Raw genomic sequence first — 23,166 nt, forward strand, 5'->3', positions numbered from 1 at the left:
AGCCTAGTGGTTTCTTTGTCTAATCAATGGCTTAAAACTTACCTATGGGCAGGAGGAGAGAAGCATTAAGAGTATCCCTTGCCACCCTGCATGTGAGGGTGGATGTCCAGGGAATAAACCGCAGTATAATAAGGTCATGGGATACTGTTAGCTGTTGATTTGGGGTATGAGGAAAGACAATTGAAAGAGATTTACAGCAGAGTACTGTTAGTGTAAGACATATTTTTTTTCAAGAGCCATTTGCTTCTGGGGAAAAAGTGTCATTGGGAAAAAGTGTTTTATGTGTGTGTGTCTGCACCACATTCCTGCCTGGAGCCCTCAAGAACCGCAAGAAGGCATCAGATTTCCTAGAATTGGAATTACAGGTAGTTGTGAGTTGCCATGTAGGTGCTGGGAACTGGGTTCTTGGGAAGAACAGCCAGTACTCTTAACTGCTGAGCCATCTCTCTAGTTATTATAGGTTTACTCTTGAAAGAAATAAAGGAGGGAGGGAGGGAGGGAGGGAGGGAGGGAGGGAGGGAGGGAAGGAAGGAAGGAAGGAAGGAAGGAAGGAAGGAAGGAAGGAAGGAAGGAAGGAAGGAAGGAAGAAATGTAGAGACTGGAGAAATGGCTCAGTGGTAAGAAGTCCTGAGTTCAATTCCCAGTAACCGCATGGTGGCTCACAACCGTCCATAATGAGATCTGGTGCCCTTTTCTGGTGTGCAGGCATACATGCCTGCAGAATACTGTATACATAATAAATAAATGTTCTTTTTTTTTAAAGTAAAATAAGTACAGTGGCAATATTAATACTTATGAGGTAGTAGAATGTGTACTTAGCATTCATGAGGCCATAAGTTCCATCTCCAGGTTCCTTCTGTAGTACCCCCCAAATTAGAGCTTTGGATAGGTAAATATATGGGTATGCTTTTGGATATAAAAGAGAAAATATTCATTTGGGACTACAGTAAGCAGTAGAGCTTGCTCAGTGTGTGATGCCCAGTATTCTGTTCCCACCACTACCTTCCAAAAAAAATTCAGTTTTAGAAAATTTAAAAGGACCATTTGACATAGGGTTATATTTTTTTGTTCTTGTCAATTGACAAATATGAATTATACTTTTGTAAGATTGAAGCTGAGGTAAATTTAGAAACTTCCCGGGAATAATACCCCAATTTTCAGCTTGAGTTTTTTTTTTTTCTTCATTTTTTTAAATCTGCTCTGTCTTTGAATTCCTTACACCATTTGCACTTAAATTGACCATGGCCCTGTAGGATCATATATATGCCGAACCAGTGGGACCTGCTCCTGGCTTCTACTTTTAAAGAATTTTTAATTAACTTTGTTTTTGTTTTAAATTTTAAAAAAACTTTTTATTAAAGAAATGACATTGTTAAAAACCCATCAATACAAATATTCATTTTAGTCAGTAATCTTTTATTTCTACTACCCCTAGAAAAGCTTGTGGTAATGAATACCTTGTAATCTCATCAACTAGGAACCTGAGGCAGAAGGATTGCAAGTTCAAGGCCTGCTGTAGCTACATAGAGTACTTAGATAAAGCACAATAATCAAGCCATTAGAAAGTTCCCAGAATACATAAGTCTTGAGGCTGTACCTTCATTTTCTTTGTAGACTGTCCTGAAACTTACTTTGTAGACCAGGCTGGCCTTGAACTCACAGAGATTCATCTGCCACTGCCTCCCCAGTGCTAGGATTAAAGGCATGAGCAACCACCGCCTGGCTTTGTATCTTCATTTTCTTTTTAAATTTATTTATTTATTATTTATTGAGAATTTAGAGTTTATTCAGTGAGTTATGGAGGGGAAAGGGAAGAGCGGAGCGGGGGAGAGGATAAGAGGCAGCAGCCACCTTTTCCGAAGAGAGACGGAACCTTAAATTTTATTTTAGATGCATTGATGTTTTGCCTTCACGTATGTCTGATCCTGTGGAAGTGAACTAACAGGCAGTTGTGAGCTGTCGTGTGGGTGCTAGGAATTGAATCCGGGTCCTCTGGAGGAGCAGTAGTGCTCTTAACTGCTGTAGCTTTATTTTCATTTCCTGTATACATACCTGGGAGAAGATAGAGGAGACTCATGTCACTCCCTCCTATACCCCTCCCCTCCCTCCCCCCCCCCCCCCCCCCCCACACAGAGAGCGCCAAAGCATCTTCTGGAGACCAGGTCTTTTGTTTTTTGCAGATCTGGGACACAGCTGGTCAAGAACGGTTCCAGTCTCTTGGTGTGGCCTTCTACAGAGGTGCAGATTGCTGTGTTCTGGTCTTTGATGTGACTGCCCCCAACACATTCAAAACCCTTGACAGCTGGAGAGATGAGTTCCTTATTCAGGCCAGCCCCCGGGATCCTGAGAACTTCCCTTTTGTTGTGTTGGGAAACAAGATTGACCTTGAAAACAGACAAGTAAGTGCTACATTACCATCACAGGCCCCTCCTCTGGTACCTTGGAGTTTGGAGGGTTCTCTTCCAGGCTCAGAATAATCTAGGAAGATACTGGTGGGAGTGCTTGTCACCTGGTCCCCAGCTGACCCCAGCTTTGATGTAAGGCCGTCTATTCTTAGAGCCTCTGTTCCTTTAGAGGAAGGAATAGGTTTTCTCGCTTCAGGGTGGAAGAGTGCTGTGAGTTGTGCTGCTCATCGGAGTTCTACACAGCATTTCTGTTGGAACACAGCTTTGTTGATTTTAGCTCAGCTCATTTCTGACCATCTCTCTCCCTTTCTAGAGTTTGTCTCTGTTTCTTGGCTTGGGCAGGGGAAAGATCTAAGGGTGAGCACTGCAAAATCTGTGCCACTTGCAGGTGGCCCAAGATGGGTGTGGGTAAAGGGGTTTATATCAGAGATCAGCCGTGGACCCCAGGAGAAATCGCTTTCCACCTCCTGGGATTGGCTCTTGGTTGATGGCACACTGCTAAGGCCCACAAGGTCTGGCTACGGCCAGAAATAGCTCGAGTTTGGATACCTAACATGGGCAGCAGAGTGACCTGACCTGCAGGTCTGTAGGCCACACTCATCCTCATTCCCAGATCTGTCCTGGGGAGGACCGAGTCATTGTCCACTGTTCATGTCAGTACTGTTCTCCTCCCTCTTCTAGGTGGCCACAAAGAGGGCACAGGCTTGGTGCTACAGCAAAAACAACATTCCCTACTTCGAGACCAGTGCCAAGGAGGCCATCAATGTGGAGCAGGCCTTCCAGACAATTGCTCGGAATGCCCTTAAACAGGTGGGTCTCCAAGACTCCCCAGCTGCAGGGTGCCCTCTGGTGATGTCTGATGTTTTTTCCTGGATGCCTTTCTACCCAGCTGCAGCTGGGAAAACCTAGGGTGCTTCTCTGGGTGGGATAGGTCATGACATATTTTGCCCCAGTCCTTAGGAGAGCCATGGCTTTATTAGTCATCTAGGGCAGAGGTAGGGTATGGCTTAGTGATAGAACACTTCCCTAAGATACAGAGCACTCAAGGACAGCTTGGTCCTTGAATAATGAGTTCCAGACATAGTGAAACCTTGGGGGAACAAAACAAACATCCTGGTGAAGGAGGTATGGTCTTGTTTTTTCCTGGGCTATTTAGGAGATCAAGCCACATGGGACCTCTTGCTAGATCAATACTTCTAGTTAATGAGTTAAAATTGAATCAGATCTCAGCTGCACCTAATTATTTATGTCTGAGCTTTTGCCCCTTCCATGCAGAACAATACCAGCTTTGAAGGGTGGTTGTGGTTACCTGCCTCAACTCTCAGACCATGAAATGGCTGTTTCCTGAGAGTAGTTATGGACATATACAAGTAAGAAATACAAGAAAACTGAATCACAGAATCCAGAGCTCCTAGCTACCTTCATCTTGGAGAAAATAGTATGTGCCATGGCAGTATAGAGGCCAGGCCTATTGCAGGGAAGCTGAGGCAGGACAGCAAATTCAAAGCCAGCGAAGGCAACACAGTGCATAGGAGTGCTGGAGGTGTAGCCAGTTTAGTGTTGGTTTAGCATATGCAAGACCTAGGGGTTTGTCACAGTGTTGGGAGAATTTTTTCAAAAGTGTGGGCCTGGGCTATTGGCACTTTTGTGGGCCATGGTAAATTAAAGCTGGCTACAAGGCTTCATCATGCACGATCCAGAAAACACTGTGGGTCAGCAGGGACACCTGAGGCAGGCAGTAGCTGCAAAGACAAGGCATGTTCTCCCATCTCTAGGGAGCTGGGTATCAATGTACTTGTTCTCAGCAGGACAGGATTACTGTCTATGTGGGTGGCAGAGACTTGGAATGAACTGTTTCAGAGGCAGGAGTCCTGGTGTAGAGAGGCTGCACAAAGTGCTTTAAGACAGTGGTGGGCCTGCCCAGGTAGGATCATTCATCCAAATACCAAGAAGGCCCCCCAAAGAAACATGCTTTCTTCTGATGTCTCTCCCCCCAGTCTACCCTCCCACCTGGATTTTTCTTAGCATGCATGTATCTGTGTGAAAATCCAAGTCTCTCATCTCTGTTCTGTTGCCTGACACCGTCAGGTTCTCTCCAACCCTGCCGTTGTTTTTCCGGAGATGACCCCTATTCTCTGGTAGACTGTTTTGGATGGGGCTGGGTGGTTCACCCAAGGAAGCTCCCCAGCGGTGGGTGGTGCCACAACTCCAGCTGCTGGATCTGTAAGTTGCCACTTTATAGCACTGACCCTTTGAGCCTCTCCTCCTAGGCTTGCTACTCTGGTCTGATGCTTTTCTGTCCACTTTGCAACTAAACATGAATCTATTGACATTTTAATTATCATCTGCCACCCCACAGCCCATCAGTCATTGCCCTGCCAGTAGTTTTAAAATCAAAGGTGAGGGCAAAAACCTGCTGGCTCAGAGAGGTTGTTGCAACTAGCTGATCGTGCTTTTTGGTTAGATACACTGCAAGAACTTCATCCCAGAACCAAGAGAGCTCAAACTCCAGTCCCCGTCCTGTGCATCCTTTCTATCCAAATTGCTGGCTTCTCTGTGCCCAATTCTAGTCAGCTAGTCACTGGCTATGCTCCCTGATTCAAAGTTTATTGGGCAGTCTTGGGGCATATCATCATGAGGCTTGTTGTGCTTTTTAATATTTCATCTTCTCTTTTCCTGGAAAGAGAAGCTACATGTCCTTTTGAATTCTCCAAACCAAGATACCTTTATTATGGGAATTTTTCGTTCCCTAACTCACCAAGGGTCCTTTTACCAATGTGTAGCTCTTTCAGAGGCAGTTCTTGGGAATGTGCCCAGAGTGAGCGTACTGGTGACTAGACATTGTCTTCACCTACCTTCCAGCTTCCTTTATCACCCTCCTCAACTCTTGTTTTTGATAACCTTTGGCCATAGGAAGAAAGCCACCTTAGCTGGGTGTAGTGGTTCCTGCTTGTAGTTTCAGCACTTAGGGAGTTGAGGTAAGAAGAGAGGAGAATGGCAAATTCCAGGACAGCCTGGGCTACATGTGATAGAACATGTTATAATCCCAACACTTGGGAAGTGGAGACAGGAAGATCAGGAGAGTTTAAGACCAGCCTCAGCAACAGCAAATTCGAGGCTACCCTAACAAGAAAAAAATCATCTTTCTGTCAAATACAAATACAGGCTGGTTGTAACCTTTACCCTTCAGAGAACCTACGTTTCCAGTGGGAGTGAGTGTTGGGGTCGCTGTTGTCCCTTTAAAGTAGCCCAGTTGTTAAAGCATTCGTGTTCTTCTTTTAGAATTTCTAGACTGTCTTGGCCATGTCTGGGTTCCTTTACCTCAGTGGTTCTCAAACCTATTGTTCCTCTTGTTGTGGTGAGCCCCCTGACCATAAAATTATTTCATCACTACTGTTATGAATTGTAAATATCTGATTTGCAAGTTAACCCATTTACCTGGACCATCTTTATTTCAGTATCTTGAGTGTATAGTTCTGCTTACCTGTAGCTACCTCCCGACTCCCTCTCAGCCAGGTCAAAGCCTGTTGAGATTTTTGTTGGAATTGTATATCTACTTGGGTGGACCATAACAAAATACCATAGATCGGACAGCTTATACATATATTTTATTAGAGTCTGGGACCAAGGCTGGCACACTGGTTTTGGGATAGGGAACTTTTCTGTCATGCAGATGACTGTCTTCTTGCTGTTCACACAGGGTTGCTTTGCTCAGAGAGCAAATTTGATAAGCCTCCTGGGGTGTCTCAGTGACAACATATGTAGTAAGTTCTGGAGCTTGAGCTCAGTTGGTATAGAGTGCTCTCCTGGCATTCATGAGACCCTGGGATCCATCTTCAGTATGAGATAAACTCGGCATGGTAATACATTCCTTGTCCCAGCATCAGTTAGAAGCAGGAGAATTTAGTAATTCAAGATCCTCTACATTGCAAGTTCAAGGTGGGATACATATGAAACCCTGTCTGAAAAGGAAAATTGGAAGTCCTGTGAGATCAGATGCCAGAGATAACCCTATCTAATCTGGCTGTTCTAGGCATAGGCACACTAGGGGGTTAGAGCTTCAACATCCAAACTTTGGGTTGACACCCATTCTGTCCAAGACTGTCATTCATAATCTGCCTTTATTTATAATCTGCCTATATTAGTACTGACAGGAGTATATGTAAATTATTGTTCACCAGCTGATGAGTGTCTAAACAAAAGGTGGTTCATCTACTACAGATGCCATTCAGCCATAGGAGCAGTGGAATAGGCCAAGGGGTCTAACACAGAGGCTGGAATGAAACCTGTATCAAATTAATAACCTGTATCTCAGAAGTCCGCAGGGTATGGTGTGCACACTTGCCATCCTCGTAGAAGCAGGAAGATTGCCCACAAATCCAGGGCCAGGCTGAGCTACAGAGTAAGACCCTTTGTATAACAAGAGACAGGTCTGGGATGAAATGTGGCTCATTAGCAGAGTGCCTACTTAGCATTTATGAAACCCTGGCTTCCGTGATGAGAAAATAAGATTGGTTGTGGCTGGGGGGGAAGGCGGGAGAATGGCTGCTAATTAGCACAGGGTTTCTTTTTGGGGTGATGAGTGTTGGGAACTGATGCACTAAGATAAAGCTCCTGCTGTATTCAATATGTATTCGCAGGTATTGCATGTTTTTGTAGCTATTGTGAATAAAACAATAATACTGTTTAGGAAACTTTTCTTCTTGGGTACCGTGCTGAGGGGCAGCTCCGTTCCTCCTTACAAGGATTAGTCCAGGAAGTGACTGGAGCCCATCTTAGCTGCTCATCTTAGCTGCTGTGACGGCATCCCCCACAGCTCTGCCCCTCAGGCTACAACCTGTGGAAGAAAAGAGACGAGCTCCTGGACAACAGTCCAGAAAATTCAATGGGACATGATCACATGAGGAGCAGTGAGCAGGGCCCTACCTGACAGTTAGCTGGGTGTGGTCTACGATGCTCAGCAGCGGCATGTGTTCTGACTACTTGGTGTAGATGTGGTTCCTGCTGACTCCTTACAGAGTCTGTCACCCTGTACCAAGCTGAAAATTGGAATGTTCCCGTGTCCCAAGTCATCAACCTCTCTCTCTCCCCTGACCAGGAAACAGAAGTGGAGTTATACAATGAATTCCCTGAACCCATCAAACTGGACAAGAATGACCGGGCCAAGGCCTCCGCAGAGAGCTGCAGCTGTTGAAGGGGCAGTGAGCACTGAGCACAGAGTCCTTCACAGACCAAGAACACACATAGGCCTTCAATATGCGTCCCTCCTCCTCTAAACAGAACAGAACGTGATCTCTCACATCCAGCTGCCAAAAGAAAACTCCACCAAACACAGTCAGCCACCACACACACACACACAGCAAGCAAACTCTAGCCTGTGCCTGACGGGCTCTTGGGGCAGTTGCCCGCCATGAGCCCTGTGTACGGCAGGCATACGGCAGAGCCCTGGGTGCTCTGGGGTGCAGTGGGCATGGAAAGCTTACTCTTTTTGTCTACTGGAGAGTGAGAGAACTGTTCACAGTTCGTCTGTGTCTAATTATCTGATTTTTTTTTTTTTTTAACGGTCTTGTGGTCTTTGCCCCTACCCCTCCTTGAAGGTCCTGTGGGAAGGCTGGTGCCCACGTTCCATTCTGAACAGGCTGTTTTGTATGTATCTGTTAATGCTTGTTACTTTTAACTAATCAGATCTTTTTACAGTATCCATTTATTATGTAATGCTTCTTAGAAAAGAATCTTATAGTACATGTTAATATATGCAACCAATTAAAATGTATAAATTAGTGTAAGGAATTCCTGGATTGTGTGTTTAAGTCCTCTAACGCAGACGTGCAAGATGGAGGGTTGAACCCTGTCTGGATTACAAGAGTGTTAGAGACTCAAATTTGGAAGTCCAGCTAGCGGCAGTATTCTGTACAGTAGACACAAGAATTATGTACACCTTTTATCAAAGACTTAAGAGCCAAAAGCTTTTGATCTCTCCAGAGGGAAAACTGAACTAGACAGTTCCCTTCTGTGTCTAAATTTTCCAAAAGGTTGATTTGCATAATACAGTAGTAGGTACAATGGATAAATTGCTGTTATTTTAGAAATTAAATTCTCATTTTCCCCTTCTTAGTTTTTTTTTTTTTCCTTCCGTTCAACACTTTACTACGCCCTTTAGATCAATATCCTGCTCTAAGGGGAAAAGAGAACCCCACCAGACCTGTCCTAGTGACTCTACCTTTGTTCTAGAAGGCGCTCCTTTCAGGGTTGTGGTACCTGTAGGTTAGCAGACCCCTCCTCCTTTTCCCCCACCCGACCCAAGTGTGGCCCAGCACTAACCCACCCGTCTCTTGGGTTGAGCCCTGGCAGTTCTGCCCCCTCCCGAGGTCCTGCCCTGCATCATGGCTTGCTTCCCAGAGCACTTCCCCTCCAAAAGTCTACATTCTAGAGTGTAGGCTGAGTTCTTCTGTAAAGAGACGAACGTGATGCCAATAAAATTTAACAGGAACAAAGAATAGTTGCCCTGTCTTTTTTTTTTTTTTCCTTGCAGACTTCAGCTGTGTGGAGACATTCTCTGTGTTCACTGTACCCTTGTGGACCCTTGTGGAGCTTAAGAGGCAAGAGTGCCTTCATGCCTAATCCTAGAATACCTGCCGCCCTAGTGGGGCTCTTTTTCTTAACCACAGTATTGGGAAAGGTGGGGCATGGAATGGAAAACATGTTTCCTAAGAGCAGCAGCCCTAAACTGCTGGTGACCTCGGGCCATTATACACCTGGAACCTCTGTGTGTGTGTGTGTGTGTGTGTGTATTTCACAGTGTCAGATGGACTGAATGACTCTGGGGCCCAATGACAGCTGTCACTTTTCACAGGTCTTCCCTTCTGGCAGCAGGAACCTGTACCCATCATACATGGGGCACATGCTGACTGAAAGGCTGCCATTGCAGTGGTTCTTAATGTGTCCATTGAGGTCTTACTAACCATTTTCCAGAATCTTCAAGCTTCTCTTGCTTTCCTTCTTTCTCCTGCCCCTTGCCACAGACTTCATTGTTAAAAATTACATTTTCCTGGGCATTGTGATATATTTGTAGGCAAATGAGACAGAAGGTTGAGGCAGGAGGATTGCTTGAGCTTAGGCATTTGGTGTCAGCCCTGTGTCTGTCAGAAATCTTGCCAGAGTTGAACTGATAAAACCATTTCCCAAGACAGACTTGACAGCACACGAGGGAGGCTAGGACAGGAGGAAGGGGAGTTCAGGGCCAACCTGGGCTACATAGTTTTGTGAAACCTGTCTCAAAAAATTCAAATATAAGGCTGGGGGAGGTGGTACATGCTTTTCTTCTCTGGAGGCAGGTAGGTAGTGAACTCTGAGTTCTAGGCCAGCCTGGTCTGTGTAGTGAGTTCCGGGGCTATATAGAGAATCTGTCTCCAAAAAAAAAGTCAAATACAATTTTCCCTACATATATCCAGCTTTTCTACCTTCCCTTTAAAAACCTGGAATACTTCCTGAGTTTCTAGTAGTGATTAAGGGCACACCTCAGTCAAATTCTGGGGATAAGGATGTGACTTGGAGGCTCACGCTTGCCTGGTGAGACCTTGGATTGCACCCAGTGCCACAGAAACCCTCAGCACCACCAGCAACTATGAGTAGTATGGCCTCTGCCAGGCAGGACATGCTGAGGCTGGAGGGGTGCTGGGGAGTCTGTTCCTGCCCCTGCTGTGGAGGGAACTCATTCTCCCTTCACTCTGGCACAACTACCTTAGTTTACACTGCTGGGCAAGCACAGGCTTTACACTGCCTGAGCTCCACACCACCTGGAGTTTGTCTGCTTTCTAGGGTTTGTATCAGCCCACTTTATCCCCAAAACAACATAGCACAGCCCCATGATAGAAAAGTGAAAATGTGTGTGGCATCACGAGGCCACAGAGGCAGAACTGGCATTAAATGCTGAGAGGCCAGGTGCTCTACCTCCGATCGAGGACAAGATGGCTACATACTTTGGCACCATCAACAAAGCAGAGAAAAGGCATCCAGGTTGCAAGGGAAGATGTTAGCATGTCTTCCACAGACAGTACACTCATGCAGAATACTGTTAGAGCTGATTAATTCGGCAAGGAACAATCCCAAAAGCAAACCAAGAAAAATACTACATTAATAAAATCACCAGAAAACAAAGGTTTTCAGTTTTGAGACAGGATCTCTGTCCTAGGCTCACCTCAGACTCACTGTAACTAAGGATGGAATGGCCTTGAACTTCTTTCTCATCCTCCTGCCTGTGCGCACCTCCTTACCACCAGGTTACAGGTGAAAGCCTCTATGGTTGGTCCATGCTATACTAGGAGTCGAACCTGGGGTGAACACTACCAGCTGAGCTACACATCTCAGAACCAAAAACCAAAGTATTTAAAAATAACAAAAAGGTAAAAGATATGCTCATTAGAAACAAGACGTGGCTGAAGCTCAGTATGGTGACTTGACTTTATCCCAGCCTCTGGGAAGCTAAGACTATTCAGGGCCACAGAGAAATACTCAAAAACTTGACAAATTTCAGAAAATAAGATAGCTGGGCGGAATAACTTAGACCTGTAATTCCCTCTGACACCAGGCCCTACCTTCAGTGCGGTGGTTCTGGAGAGGACCATGTTGCATCACTGTGTAGATTGGGGTCACTGGAGGGGCTGGCATTCCTGTCAGACCTGCACTTGTAGGGCAGCCATTCCCAGGAAAGTCCCACATTGACGGCTGGCCCGAGTGCTGAGCCTAGGATCTGCTTTCAGGGCTGTCCAAGCGGATAGACTCACTTCGAGGTCCCCCCCACGCAGCTTCTAGAGAGGCAGAAAGAGAAGAAATTTAGCTGTTGTTTGGTTTTTCTAGTTTCCTTTTTTAGGCGGGCCTCTTTTGGCTGGTGGGTGCTGTAATGGAGGACTTCAGGCAAGGGCATAGTGCCCTATTAGTGGCAGCATTTTTCTCAGTAAAAAGAAAATTACAGTTAGACCTGTAAGCATCTCACACGGATCTAAGCTAAGGTGCAGGGGGTGCGATCCTCATAGACCCGCAGTTCTCAGCCTGTGGGTAGCAACCACCAGAAAACACATTCCCAATGGCCTTAGGAACCCTCAACCATAAATTTATTTTCATCACTACTTCATAATTATAATTTTGCTACTGAGTGATGTCTCAGTTCCTAAGACCATCAGAAATAAGTCTTTTCCAATGGGTGTGAGCCACAGGTTGGGAACCACTGCCTTAAACTGTTAAGAGACAAGCTGACCATCCTACTTCTTGGCTATACTTTCCTGCTGGGTGTTCAAGACAACTGTGGCCATGATTAATTGTGTTTTTTGTCTGTTTCCCTGTCAAGGCCTTTGAAGATCTGGTCCTCAGGCTCCTCGGACCAGTTTTTCCATCTATGCGAGAAATTGCTTGACCTGGGCCTTGCTTGAAAACATGGAGCACATTTTTCCTCTATTCTGACCCTCCTCTTTGTAGACTGGAGACTGGGTAGAGCCCACCACAAGGGGTATCCGTGGCCCTGAACAAAGGAGTAGGAGACTCCCACAATTAACATTTAAAAGATGCCTGCTGGAAGGTCAAGGTGGGAAGATTCTGCCTTTTCATCCCTCTGAGCACATTAGTGTAGCTCCTAATACTGAACATGCAGAAGGTATCTGTCCGCTGTAATGACTGTGCAATATTTAGATCAAGCTTGGGCAAAAGCCAAACACTTAAAACCTTGATTAGATGTACATTTTTGTTTCTTAAGCCAGTTCTTGTCATTATTATGGAGACCAGGCCAGTAGTAATTCCATCAATTTAAGTTGAGATTCGACATCAGCGAAATGAACTCTGACCTATATGCCGTATGTAACTCGCCCAGGCCCTTGTCACTTTGCAGCTTTCTCTGTCATTTTGGAAACACATCTAGCTGTCCTGCGGAACAGGAACATAACATCAACACCACCTTAGTAAAAGAAAGTTGAACCAAACCACATACATAATAAATTATCATTACCTGTGTACGTGCTATTAAACTATGGGTTGGTGAGTTCCCAGGTAAACCTTATAGAGCACACAGGACCATCTTCATACAGTGCACAGGACGGTATGCCTAAACTGCTTTTGGTTCTGAATGAACATTACGTAGTAGAGACAGCTCTGTTATGTGTGAGATGAATAATGGTCACAGGCCTTTTCTCTGGTTATTTTGCTGTCCTTTCTTCCTGTCACAGAGTCAGGGCCACACTGACTTAGGAAAACGTAGGGGCTTTGGAAGACATTTTTAAACAAAACATGGTTGGGTCTCAAGTGGGAGGACCAAATCCCACCTCCAGAGCCAGCTCATCCGTGAGCTCAAACAGCATGTGATAACTTCATGGATACACAAAAAGCATTTGTTCCTTTCTAAGCCTGAACCTAGTGGTTTATAGAAAACACACTGTTGAGTACGGGGTATCTGACTAGACCCAAAGTACCTGTCCTTTTGTGCAGATGAGTCTTACCTACTGGGGCACACATTCTGAGACTTTAAACTGTTCCGGTTCATGAGCATCTGTGGTCAAGAGGACCAAACTGACAGAAGTTTCTGCTTTACCAATGCCTAACCCGAAGCTCTGGCTAGATTTGGAGGGACCAAGTGACTGGAAGTCTGTAGTACTCTGCTGCCTAGACTGCTGAGGAGGTTCTGTCGATATGTGGCTCTGAATACTGCAAGGGAAACATTCCGGGGAGATTGGGGCCATGTCTCCTGACAAGGAACAAAAGAGGGTTGTTTGAGTTCTGAGGATCTAACTGTGCTGGGTGTTTGAGGAACAGCTGAATGGACCTTTCTTGGAACCCTAGATAGATCTATCTGCAAGGAGATGGAGGAGGAGGAGGAGAAGTCTTGGGCCAGAGTTGCCTTCTCACTTCCATGATTCCTTTCCCACCAGGATGAGCATGGCCAGTCTGTGAGCAGCTAGTGAGGTCTAGTCTGTCCCAGGGAGAGACCAGATTAAACTAGGATTTCCACACTTTATCCATGGCTCAATCCCCTACTATTTGTCGTGTCCTCCTTTAACAGACCATAGAACCCGAAAGGAACCGGAAGGCCCATTTGCCTGTGTGATGGGTGCTGTTCCACCCCAGCCTTACATGATCTTGTGATCAGTCACAGAGCTGGAGGCACAGCCAGATACAGAGAGGAAGTAGGCAGGCTCCAGCTCCTTAGCCTGTTGACACACTACGGGAAGCCCAGGAGCCAGGACTGATCCTGGCTTATCCTGGGACTCATCCATCGACAGTGTAGAGTCATCTGCAGAAATCCTACAGAAACAAATAGAACACATGCATACCCTCCTAATTCCAGGAGGGAAGACCCAGGGCACAACTGCAATCTGAGCTCAATGTCCAGTGTTTAAATCCACTCATAATCTGGGCTCCAGAGGGCCCAAGAAGCGTTATCCAGCTCTGCCTTCTGCGACACAGTTGGCCTCAAGGCCCAGGCCAGCTCCACTCCACCCTCCCGCTGTCTGTGGGGTCAGCCCAGTATGGGCATTTCCCGCAGCTCTCTTGCCACTAAAGTTTGGCTGCCAGCATGGGATACAGCCTTGGTCTCTCTTACCACAGCCCATGTGCTGACCCGGAAGAACTATTTCCCAGAAGATTAACCGCCATGACACTGTTCTCTTATTAATCACAGCCAATGCTTTGCCCCAACTGACCAGAAACCATGGCTCACATGAACAGCCCTGAGTCACACTTCCCTCTGAAGCCCACTAGCCCATTACCAGCCACAGCTGCCAGCCCACAGGTTTGCCTCTGACACCATATTCCCATCTAGTCCTCAGATCACAAGAGTACATGTGACCTGTCTTTGAGACTAATGTCATCCAACTGAAATAGGTTCCATGCAGCTCACGGGTCCTTTCAGACTTGGCCAGCAAGATTTCAGACACATGCAGGGCCTGCCATTTGCTACCTAATCTGCCCAGTGTTCAGCAGTTGGCGTGGGAGGTCCTTCTGTCTTGGTTAATGAATAAAGAAACTGCCTTGGCCTGTTGATAGGGAGAACTAGGTAGGCAGGGAAAACTAAGCTGAATTCTGGGAGAAAGAAGGGCAGAGTCAGAGAAGCCATGTAGCCACCAGAGATGGATGCCGGAACTTTAGCCATAGCCACATGGCAATACACAGATTACTAGAGCTAATGGGCCAAGCAGTGTCTTTAAATAATATAGTTTCTGTGTGATTATTTCGGTTCTGGGCAGCCAGGACAAACAAGTGGCCCCTGCCCTCTCCAACAAACAGTGGCTGTTCATACCCACCTTTCCCTTTGGATCTCACTACACAACCATCAGGACAAGTATTCAAGGTGCCAACAAGTAGTACCTGTCACACAGTGACCTCAGAGGGTGAATCCAGTGGCCCCTGTGACAATGACCTCACCGAGAGGGAGACTCCTCAGTGGCCTAAAGCCACCTCTAGTGGGGTGGGGAATATCCGATACCAGAGATGCAAGCACTCGTGGCCACTACCTCCAGAAATCCCTGTGACAGTGGCCATGGCTTCCCATGGTTAAGTGGCATCTATTCCACTTCAGCACAACCTCTCCTGGCCTGGCCATGCCATGGTCACCGTCGGTATCTACATAGGAAGCATCTGAGCAGTTGTCCCATGGCCAGCCTACCTGCACACACCTATTCACAGCGCACCGGAGTGCTCACAGGCAGGCACCAGGCACCCAGCTATCTGGCAGAGGACTGAGCTTCCCCGAGATCCTTCCTTCCCCAGGTGTACTGAGTGGGGCTCTGCCCTCTCTGCCCCTTCCTCCTTGGGAAAACTCTCCGTTCCTTGCTGTCCATTTCTTGAGGTCCAGTTTGCCCAGCCTCTTGGCTTAGGAACGGCAGCCTAAGCACCCACTCTGGTTCTCAAGGAATCAGTCAGTCTCCTTCCAGCCATAAAGAGGTCAGATCACCCCACCCCATCAGAGCCCGGGCCGCTAGTCTCCTACTCCTGACAGAGTGGAAGTTCACTCTGCTAGCTGTGGTCAGTGTGTTCCCCAGCTCAGAAGGGACCCTTGGAGTACCAGATGGGTCACAGCCAACTCAGTCCTCCGAGATTTTCAGTCAAGTCAGTTCTTCCGAAATCCTGGTAACCCCCCAAGAAATATAACCAGAGAAGACAGCTGTCTGCAGAGTTACTGAGTCCCTTTTGGCATAAACAAAATATCGAACTGGGAAAGACAGTTGAGACCCTGAGAAAAGTAACCAACTTCATCCGCTCAGAATGGGAGAAGCTGGAAGCCGTTTGTTCCACTGACCCTGGCTTAGGTATTTTACAGGCCCCTGGGTCCTCCCTGTTCCCCTGTTCATCCTGTCTAGACACCCTCTGACCCAGGAACAGCAAGCCTGCCTTAGCTGCATGCTTCTGCCAGGAGTAGGGGCTACAGCCTGTGGTCCCATTTGCAACCACAAAACTGTCTTTCAGTTTTGCTTTACTCTCAGGGTTTTGTTTTGAAAGAGGGCCTTAGACTCCTGGGTGCTAGGCTGGGCGCAGAGCAGTGGAAAGGAAAGAGCCTGCTCCTTCAGAGGCTCAGGGTTTCATTGCCAGCATCCACAGGGCTGTTCCCAACTCCAGCTCCAGGCAATCTGGCACCCTCTTCTGGCATTCCCCGCAATCGCTACCCCAGTAAGACTTAGGGGAAAATAAGGTTAAATACACAGCCTTACTCAAGCAGGTCATGTAGCCTGGCGTCTACACTGGGCTTCACCGCCGTCGGCCTCTGTCCCCTCCAGCCCCGCCTTCACAGAGTGCTTCATTCTCTGCCGTTTCTCCCTGGCCCTGGAGGCTCAGCCGTCCTGAGAGGGATTTGACCAGTGAGTGCTCTGTATTTTGCTTTGCATTTTTTTTGTTTTTGTGGATTTTTTGTTTTGTTTTGTTGTCTTGGTGTTTTATAGGGTTTTTGTTTTGGTTTGGTTTGTGTGATTTTTCTGGGACAAAACTGATCAGAAATAAACTCCAGACTGGGGTTGTGAGCACATGGACAAGAAGACCTTAGGGGTATACATGATGTGGCTGCTTATGTGTCCCAGGCAAGTATGGGAACCACTGGTCCTAGTGTCCCTAACCCCACAGCGATCAGTGGTCTGGATCTGAGATAATGGGCCAGAGGTGCTGACTGCAAAGGCCTGGGAGACACAGGAATGGGCTCCATCCTATGGTAACTGGAGAAGCCAGCTCTGCCATCACGGTCTACTTGCAGGTGAGTTAGCCTCACTTTTCTAGACAAAGAGTAAAGAGGAGGTACAGTAACCTGACGTGTGGGAGGGAAGTCCCAAGACAACGGCCTTGGGTTACCTGGAACATAGCCCAGGGGAAACCTCTGAGCCCTCTCTGGCTTCTGCTAGGAAACCACTCACCAGATCAAACGGAGAACAGGGCTGCAAAGAACACTAGAGCAGGGCTGGCCCGGCAACAAGCATTCCAACACCCCCACGCGCTTCACTGGAGAAGGTCGGTGAGGAGACTGTGGCGTTGTGAACGGTGGCTGCACAGGGTCCGCACTGGGGGCACGCCTCCTTGACTGGTGTGTGGGGGAAGTGTGGGTATCCATGGAGACGGGGCGGAGAAGGGGTGGGGCGCTCCCAACGTTTACCCAACGGTCAACCGCTGAACTGCAAGGCAGTGGCACTGGGTGCTGCTGCTGCCTCCCGCAGCAGAGCCTGAAAGCTGGGGAGGGCGGCTGCCTCTTCCTAAGATCTGGGCCTCTGCAGGCCAGGACAACCTCAGAGACAAGCCCTTTCTTCCTCCCTGCTAGCCTGGGCTGGGCAGCGACCTTGTGGGTTGCCTGCCACACCTCTGGCAGCACCTAGGGCACCCAGCATCAGGACCTAGGCCCTTCCTAGCTCACTTAAGCAAATGACCATTTGTAAGCATGAGTCCCAGTTACACAGACTGGCTGATAGGGCCAGAGGAGACCAGCTAGCACAGGAAGGCACAGGACTCAAAGTGCCCTGAAGGAAGACATGCAAAAGGCACAGGAATGGGGCCAGGCAACCCTACTTCAGATGGGGGGTTTGGAGAGGGCCTTTCTGTGGAGGGGCAGGGCATGGGGAAGTATTTGGGGACATTGGTGCAAAGCGGAAACCACGGAAAGGCCCCCAGGTAGAAATGGGTGTTCTAGAAAGGCAGGACCCTGACACCTCGCTCCAGAGACACTGGATTTCATCCCCACAGGGGTAGGACCCATGGAAGCGGTTTTTTTTTTTTAAAAAAAAGGGGGGAGGCAACAATAGACCCAGTTGGATGGGGCAAGGACAGGAACTCCTCAGATCAATGCATCTGTGGACCAAGATACTTCCAGGAGGCTGATTCTTTTCCCCCATCTTTTTTTTTTTTCCAGGGCAGGAGCTGTCTTTTGAGACAGGGTCTCTTTACATAGCCCTGGCTGGCCCAGGCTCCAGCCTGGCTGGAGCTCACTATGTAGACCAGGCTGGCCTCAAACATAGAGATCTTCCTGCTTCTGCCCTCCCTATTCTTCGGTGCAATGCCTATAAAATCGTGTCCGGCTCTCTAAAGTCTGATTCTTGAGGTTTTATCATTGAGGCCTATAAAAGTGCCCCAGGCCTTTGTCCATGGTACTGGTCCTGACCCAGGCCACCCAGGAATGAAAAACCCCAGTCACTGGCTTTCTCTGCTGTGCTGACCCTCTACTTTAGCGATAGCATGGGAATGATGTCACTAAACAGCAACAAAACCAAAACCACCTTTTTATTTGGGGCTAGGAGTGGGGAGGCAGGACTGATGTGTGTGTGTGCATGCGCGCAACAGTGAGAAGCATGTTCTTGTACTGCCTAAAAGTTTAGGGACTCTACTCACTGTACCATTTACCCCAGACAAGAACGCTGGCCCTTGCTTCCAGATGCATAGTTAAGGCAACTCTGAAAACTTTCCAGAAAGAGGAGGGCTGTGTCATGCTGTGCTCAGTGGTCACCCCACAGCCTGCCCAGCGCGGCTGCTTTTACATGAGGACTACATACCCTTTCCTGAACTTTAAAGTAAAATTCGCCTAAATCTCCTCTGAAAACTTCTAAGGGAGAAAAACAGTCTATTGATTTTGGTAAACTTGTTCTTTTTTTGGTAGCAGGATAGAACCTAGGCCCTCGAGTACTAAGAAAGTACTCACCACTGAGCCAGCTCAGTCCCCTTTAAGTAAAGACAATGCACAACACAGTCTTTATTTCCACAGGGTGGAAAGTATGGGTCACAGAACTGAAATTTTCTTTGTCCAGGTCAAGGCCTGAAACTTTTGTGTGTGTGTGTGTGGGGAGATAGAGAAGTATTCAAAATTTTTGCAAAATGAACATTTTCTACCAAATATGCTCTTTTCCTTATGCAGTACTCACTGATAAGGGGCAGAAATGGCCTTTCTGCTTCTCATGACGAACAGTGTCTCAGATACTTGCCGGGTTGTATTGGGCATGTTTACATTAGTTGTTGACTTTAAACAGAGAAGACCCAGAGTCTAGAATTATCAGAAAAATTCATTTGTTTCTTCTGTGATGTCAATAATGATGAGCTGGCTGGGGGGTTACAGTAGCCTATGGACCTTTCATAGTGCAGGCAGAGCACAGGGCTTAACCAGCAAACAGCGCACACACGCTCTGTCTCCTGAGGCTAGACAGTTTCTGGGACTGTTGCCAGGGGCACATATGCAGAGTCCGCTTGGGATACCTAAGGGTTGTCTTTGAGCCAGAGACCCAGGAGGCTGAGGTACCCTTCTGTACCGTGTCCAACCCCGCGGCTTCTCGTCCTCTATGAGGTGGCCTGCCAGGTGCCTCTATGTGACCCCCTGCTAGCTGGACAGTTGCAAGGGTGAGGGCAGGACCTAGGAAATCTGCTTGGACGATATGCCAGATACGCATCCTGGTCCCCACCTCTTTGCTGAACCTCAGTTTCTTCAATAAAGATGGAGGCTGGGACAAGGTCACCTCCTAAAGGCCATCTCTCATAGACACTCTTGTCCTAGGAGAACAGAGGTCAGATCCTCTTCTGAGGCATCCCAGCAGTGCCAGGAGGGATGGGCTTGATGAGGTTTGCTTTGCTTTTTAATCTTTCATAAATATAGTCCAAGATAGAGTGTCCGTTCTAGATTTCTATCACTTGGCATTGTAAAGACCAAGTCTCTGTGACAGAGGGATGAATATTGCAGACAAAAGATAATTTAGGCAGGAAAAGCTTAAGTGAAAAGGAACCAGAGCGGCCTGTTGAGGAACAGCAGAGGAGGGGCATGGGGGCAGAAGGTAACGCCCAGGAGGTTGGCAGGGGCCAGGATCCCAGAGCACTGGGATCTCGGCAGAACCGTGGTGTCGCCAACTCACCTGCAGTCAGATGCCACTGACGCCACATCTGTAACACCGCCCACGTCGTTTGATGGCAGTGAAGAAGCAGTGGTGTGGCCTCCGCAGCTGCTGATCGGCTCCTAAGTTGGGGAGCTCAGGATTCCTGAGCTCTAATGGGGCAAGGAGCTCTCTGTATTAAAAGGAAGTTCTGTGTCCCTCACAAGAGCCACAATTACCTTTATGCTAGGTTCTGAGGTGAGGTCCCACCACTGCCCTGTCAGGGGCCCTAGACCCCATGAAGCTCTTGATCCTGGTTCCCCCGTGGAAATGGTGGCATGAAAGATTCAGAAACACCCAAAATCTGTTCTTGGCTTTGAGTCGCATCTCATTCATTCAACAAATATTTATTGAGGGCCTACTATGTGCCGGGGCTATGTAGTAGTAGTAAGTTATCGAGTCTTCCTCTAGCTAATGCCAGGATCCCAAAAAGCGAGAGCACTGCTTAAATGAGCCCAACAGTAGAGTCGCTGTCTGTCACTAGCCAGTCTCTCGAGTGTTTGTGCTCTCTCCCAGCTACTTGATACTGCTCTCAGGAGCCCCTGCCAGGGCCTGCTCTGCTGTCCTAGGTTGAAGTTTTTGCCTCCTTCCCCCAGTCAAGTGAGATCAGTGGTCCAGCAAGGTGGGGAGCCTTGATGACGGGTCTTACCTCGGCCCTTCCACAGTGGCCTCTCATCCATCCCAGCTCCTTAGGGACAAAACCAAAGTGTGATCAGAGCCACTGGGAGAGTTCAAGCAGGGCTAACAGCCCCCCACCAAGACTGTAAACTTGGACCTGGTGAAGATGGACCCTTTTCCCCAAAGCAACTGGATGTCCAAGGCTTTAGTGGGAAGGCTGAAGGGCCTCCAGTTCTGGCGCTGAGCATGGGACATCTAGGATGAGGCCTAGGAATGGGTCTTTATTAACACACCCCTGAACAACCCTTTTTGAGTCAGAATACAGGAAACAGCAATTCCAAACTAAGGGTCATGGGACAGGTGGCAGGGCCCAGGGTAGGTAGCAGGCACACAAGGTGCTCAGCATGGACAGCAAGAGACAAGAAGCAGGAACTTCTAGTAAGAATGGAAAACAGGAAATGAAATTATGTCGGGGTTCAGCAAAGCTGCTCCCTAAGCTGGTCTTCCCAAGAGCCTGAGGAGGGTGGCAAACTGGAGGGGGAGGGTGGCGGCACAGCAGGAGTAAGAGGCATCAAGACTGACATATGTAAGCCAGTTAGCAAAGAAAGCCAGGAAGCCTGCCTAGCCATGCTAAAGGAAAGCCCACACTATTCTAGTGCAGAAGGCAGCTGCTATGCTAATAACATAAAAGATGAGAAGTCTGGTGCCAGGTGGCTTTTCCCAGTACACTGGCATTGCTGAGACCCTCAAGAGTGCCCTTTTCTTTCTTAATAAACTGCCTCTATTTCTATCACTATCCATGTGTCCCTTGTTAGGTCTCAAACACTGGACAATTGGCTGAGGTGTCCATTAACATATCAAAGCGGACACTGGCCAGCTACCCCAGCATCAGACAGTGCTTGTAACTCCAGCTCTTCTTACCCCAAGGACTGGGCTTCTGCGCTCTCCTCCGCCCCCCACCCCCTGTCATTTAGGATAAAGAGGCCTCTTGGTCTCTTAGCCCAGGCTGCCTCTCTTGATCCTCCCACTCTGCCCCCCACCCCTGTCATTTTGACTAAAGAGGCCTTTTGGTCTTCTTAGCCCAGGCTGCCTCTCTTGCCCCTCCCCCTCAAGGTCAGCCTGGACTCTCCCCTCTGCCTGCTTTCTCCCTTAGCTCTACAATAAAAATCTTCTCCAGACTTTAGGAGTAGTGGTGTCCTCCTCTTATTTATTTATCTGGTGCCGAAACCCAGGAGCAGCATAACCCAGGAGGAGCTCATAAATGAGCTCCCTTCCGAGGGACTCGGCCTCTGGAACCAACTGATATGATGACAAGTTATGTCCAGAACATTTGTTTATGCTGGCTGCTGTCACCCACAAAATTTGATTCCAAATTCTATTCCCCTCTATCTGTTCTAACCATTTGTCTCTCCCGCTCTACTCTGCAAGCCTAGCTCACAGGTCAAACAATACCCCTGGACATTTAAGCAGATGCCCTCCAAACTCAGGTGTGTGCGTACTACAGCACCAGAAGCTGAAATGGGGCTCAAGGCACACAAAGAAGAGCGGAAGGGGATAAGAAGGAATCTAGAACTGGTCTAGGCCGCTAGGGCGATGCTGTCCAAGATATGGAGCACAGCGGGAGGGAGGGGGGAGTTACCTCCATACCCATCCTCCAGTCTCTGCATGGCCCTGCACAGCTCTGGAGGGGGGAGGCGGGAGAGAGCAGTGACTCTGGTACAGCTTCTCAGGCCCAGCACCCAGAGTCAGAACTCTACACCTAGGCTGGAAGGGTCTCCATGGTGAAGCCCTGGCCAGCTGGCTCATGGTCCTTTCTACGGGGGCCTCTTTAGGATATGTTTTCTCAGAACATCAAAGCCTCTGCTAGGTTCCAGCATAGCCAACACTGTCTGCAACTGGGGTCTGCCCTCATCTGGAATCCCACTGCAGCCCCTCTGCTGATCTCTCGATCTGGAGGGCCCCCTAGGCTCTCCCCATTGACCAGCAAGCCCCCTCCTCATCATTGCCCAAACTGGGGAGTAGAGACAAAGGGGGTCCCAGTCGAATAACAAGGCCTCCCGCGGCTCCACGATACTCATTTGCATCTTAAAGGCACCTTCCCACCATCCTAGTGGCTGAGACTTCCCCTTTGTGCTCCCAGCCAGGCCTAAAGCCACTTGATGTTCCTAAAGGGGGAGCACCCCTCCCTCACCCCATCTTGCTGACCACTGCAGAAGGCAAGGCTCTGAGCCAGGCCCTCCCTCCCTTTGCCAGGCTCTGTCTGGAACCTGGCTGGGGGTCTGTTACAACCCAAACTGAACTCAGACGTCACACTTGCAACAGACCCTCTCCCCACCTCCACCCCCACCCCCGCCCGATACTGATGGGCACCCCACTGAGGGCACTGCCTGTCAATCTCTAGCAAACAGACTTCCAAGTGCCCAGATCTCTCACTAGTGGCTACTGTGGTCACGCATCCCTGTCCTCTCCCGCTTCCCTGTTACTTGCTGCAAAATGAGAGAACCTGACTTCAGGCTGTGAACCCCCATCCTTCAGGGACCCAGACTCTGTCTGCAGACAGCCATGCTGCTATCTGTCCATGGCATTAATAACTCTTCTAATAAGCTCCTTACCCCCACAATCCATCTCATTGTCCTCTCTGAACCCCACTATTCAAGACCTTTCAGCTGTAGGAAACAGGTGCCCCACCACTCAGTCAGAGTTGTGGGATCTTGATCCAGGTCTTCCTTCCTGGGTCCATGTGTATCACTTCAGCCCGGCTGCTCTTTGGTTCCTGTCAATCATTTTCT

At 48.3% G+C, this 23,166-nt stretch overlaps 1 protein-coding gene and 1 long non-coding RNA gene across 6 annotated transcripts in view; one reads left to right on the plus strand and one right to left on the minus strand.

The window, feature by feature from the left end:
* Rab7a (RAB7A, member RAS oncogene family) overlaps positions 1 to 8,902 on the plus strand; it is a 55,626-nt gene extending 46,724 nt beyond the window's left edge. For both annotated transcript variants that reach the window (XM_048416623.3, XM_085690603.2), the window contains exons 4-6: positions 2,181 to 2,399; positions 3,087 to 3,215; positions 7,504 to 8,902. In XM_048416623.3, coding sequence (XP_048272580.1) covers positions 2,181 to 2,399; positions 3,087 to 3,215; positions 7,504 to 7,599 — 444 coding nt within the window. In that variant the 3' untranslated portion in view covers positions 7,600 to 8,902. The remainder of the gene's footprint in view (positions 1 to 2,180; positions 2,400 to 3,086; positions 3,216 to 7,503) is intronic.
* LOC125388504 (uncharacterized) lies at positions 5,995 to 21,326 on the minus strand. 4 transcript variants are annotated; one of them, XR_015738073.1, is made up of 6 exons: positions 19,742 to 21,326; positions 16,091 to 16,219; positions 11,000 to 11,212; positions 7,332 to 7,495; positions 6,710 to 7,242; positions 5,995 to 6,367 (listed from the first exon to the last, which is right to left on the minus strand). It is a non-coding gene; the product is annotated as an uncharacterized LOC125388504 (long non-coding RNA). The 4 variants fall into 4 exon arrangements; XR_015738072.1 differs by lacking the exon at positions 19,742 to 21,326 and adding an exon at positions 16,781 to 19,723; XR_015738074.1 differs by lacking the exon at positions 16,091 to 16,219 and having other exon boundaries at positions 19,742 to 21,324.
* Positions 21,327 to 23,166: the final 1,840 nt, after the last annotated feature.

The sequence above is a fragment of the Myodes glareolus genome, chromosome 6, assembly GCF_982192425.1.
Source record: "Myodes glareolus chromosome 6, mMyoGla1.1, whole genome shotgun sequence".
Classification (NCBI taxonomy): Eukaryota; Metazoa; Chordata; class Mammalia; order Rodentia; family Cricetidae; genus Myodes; species Myodes glareolus.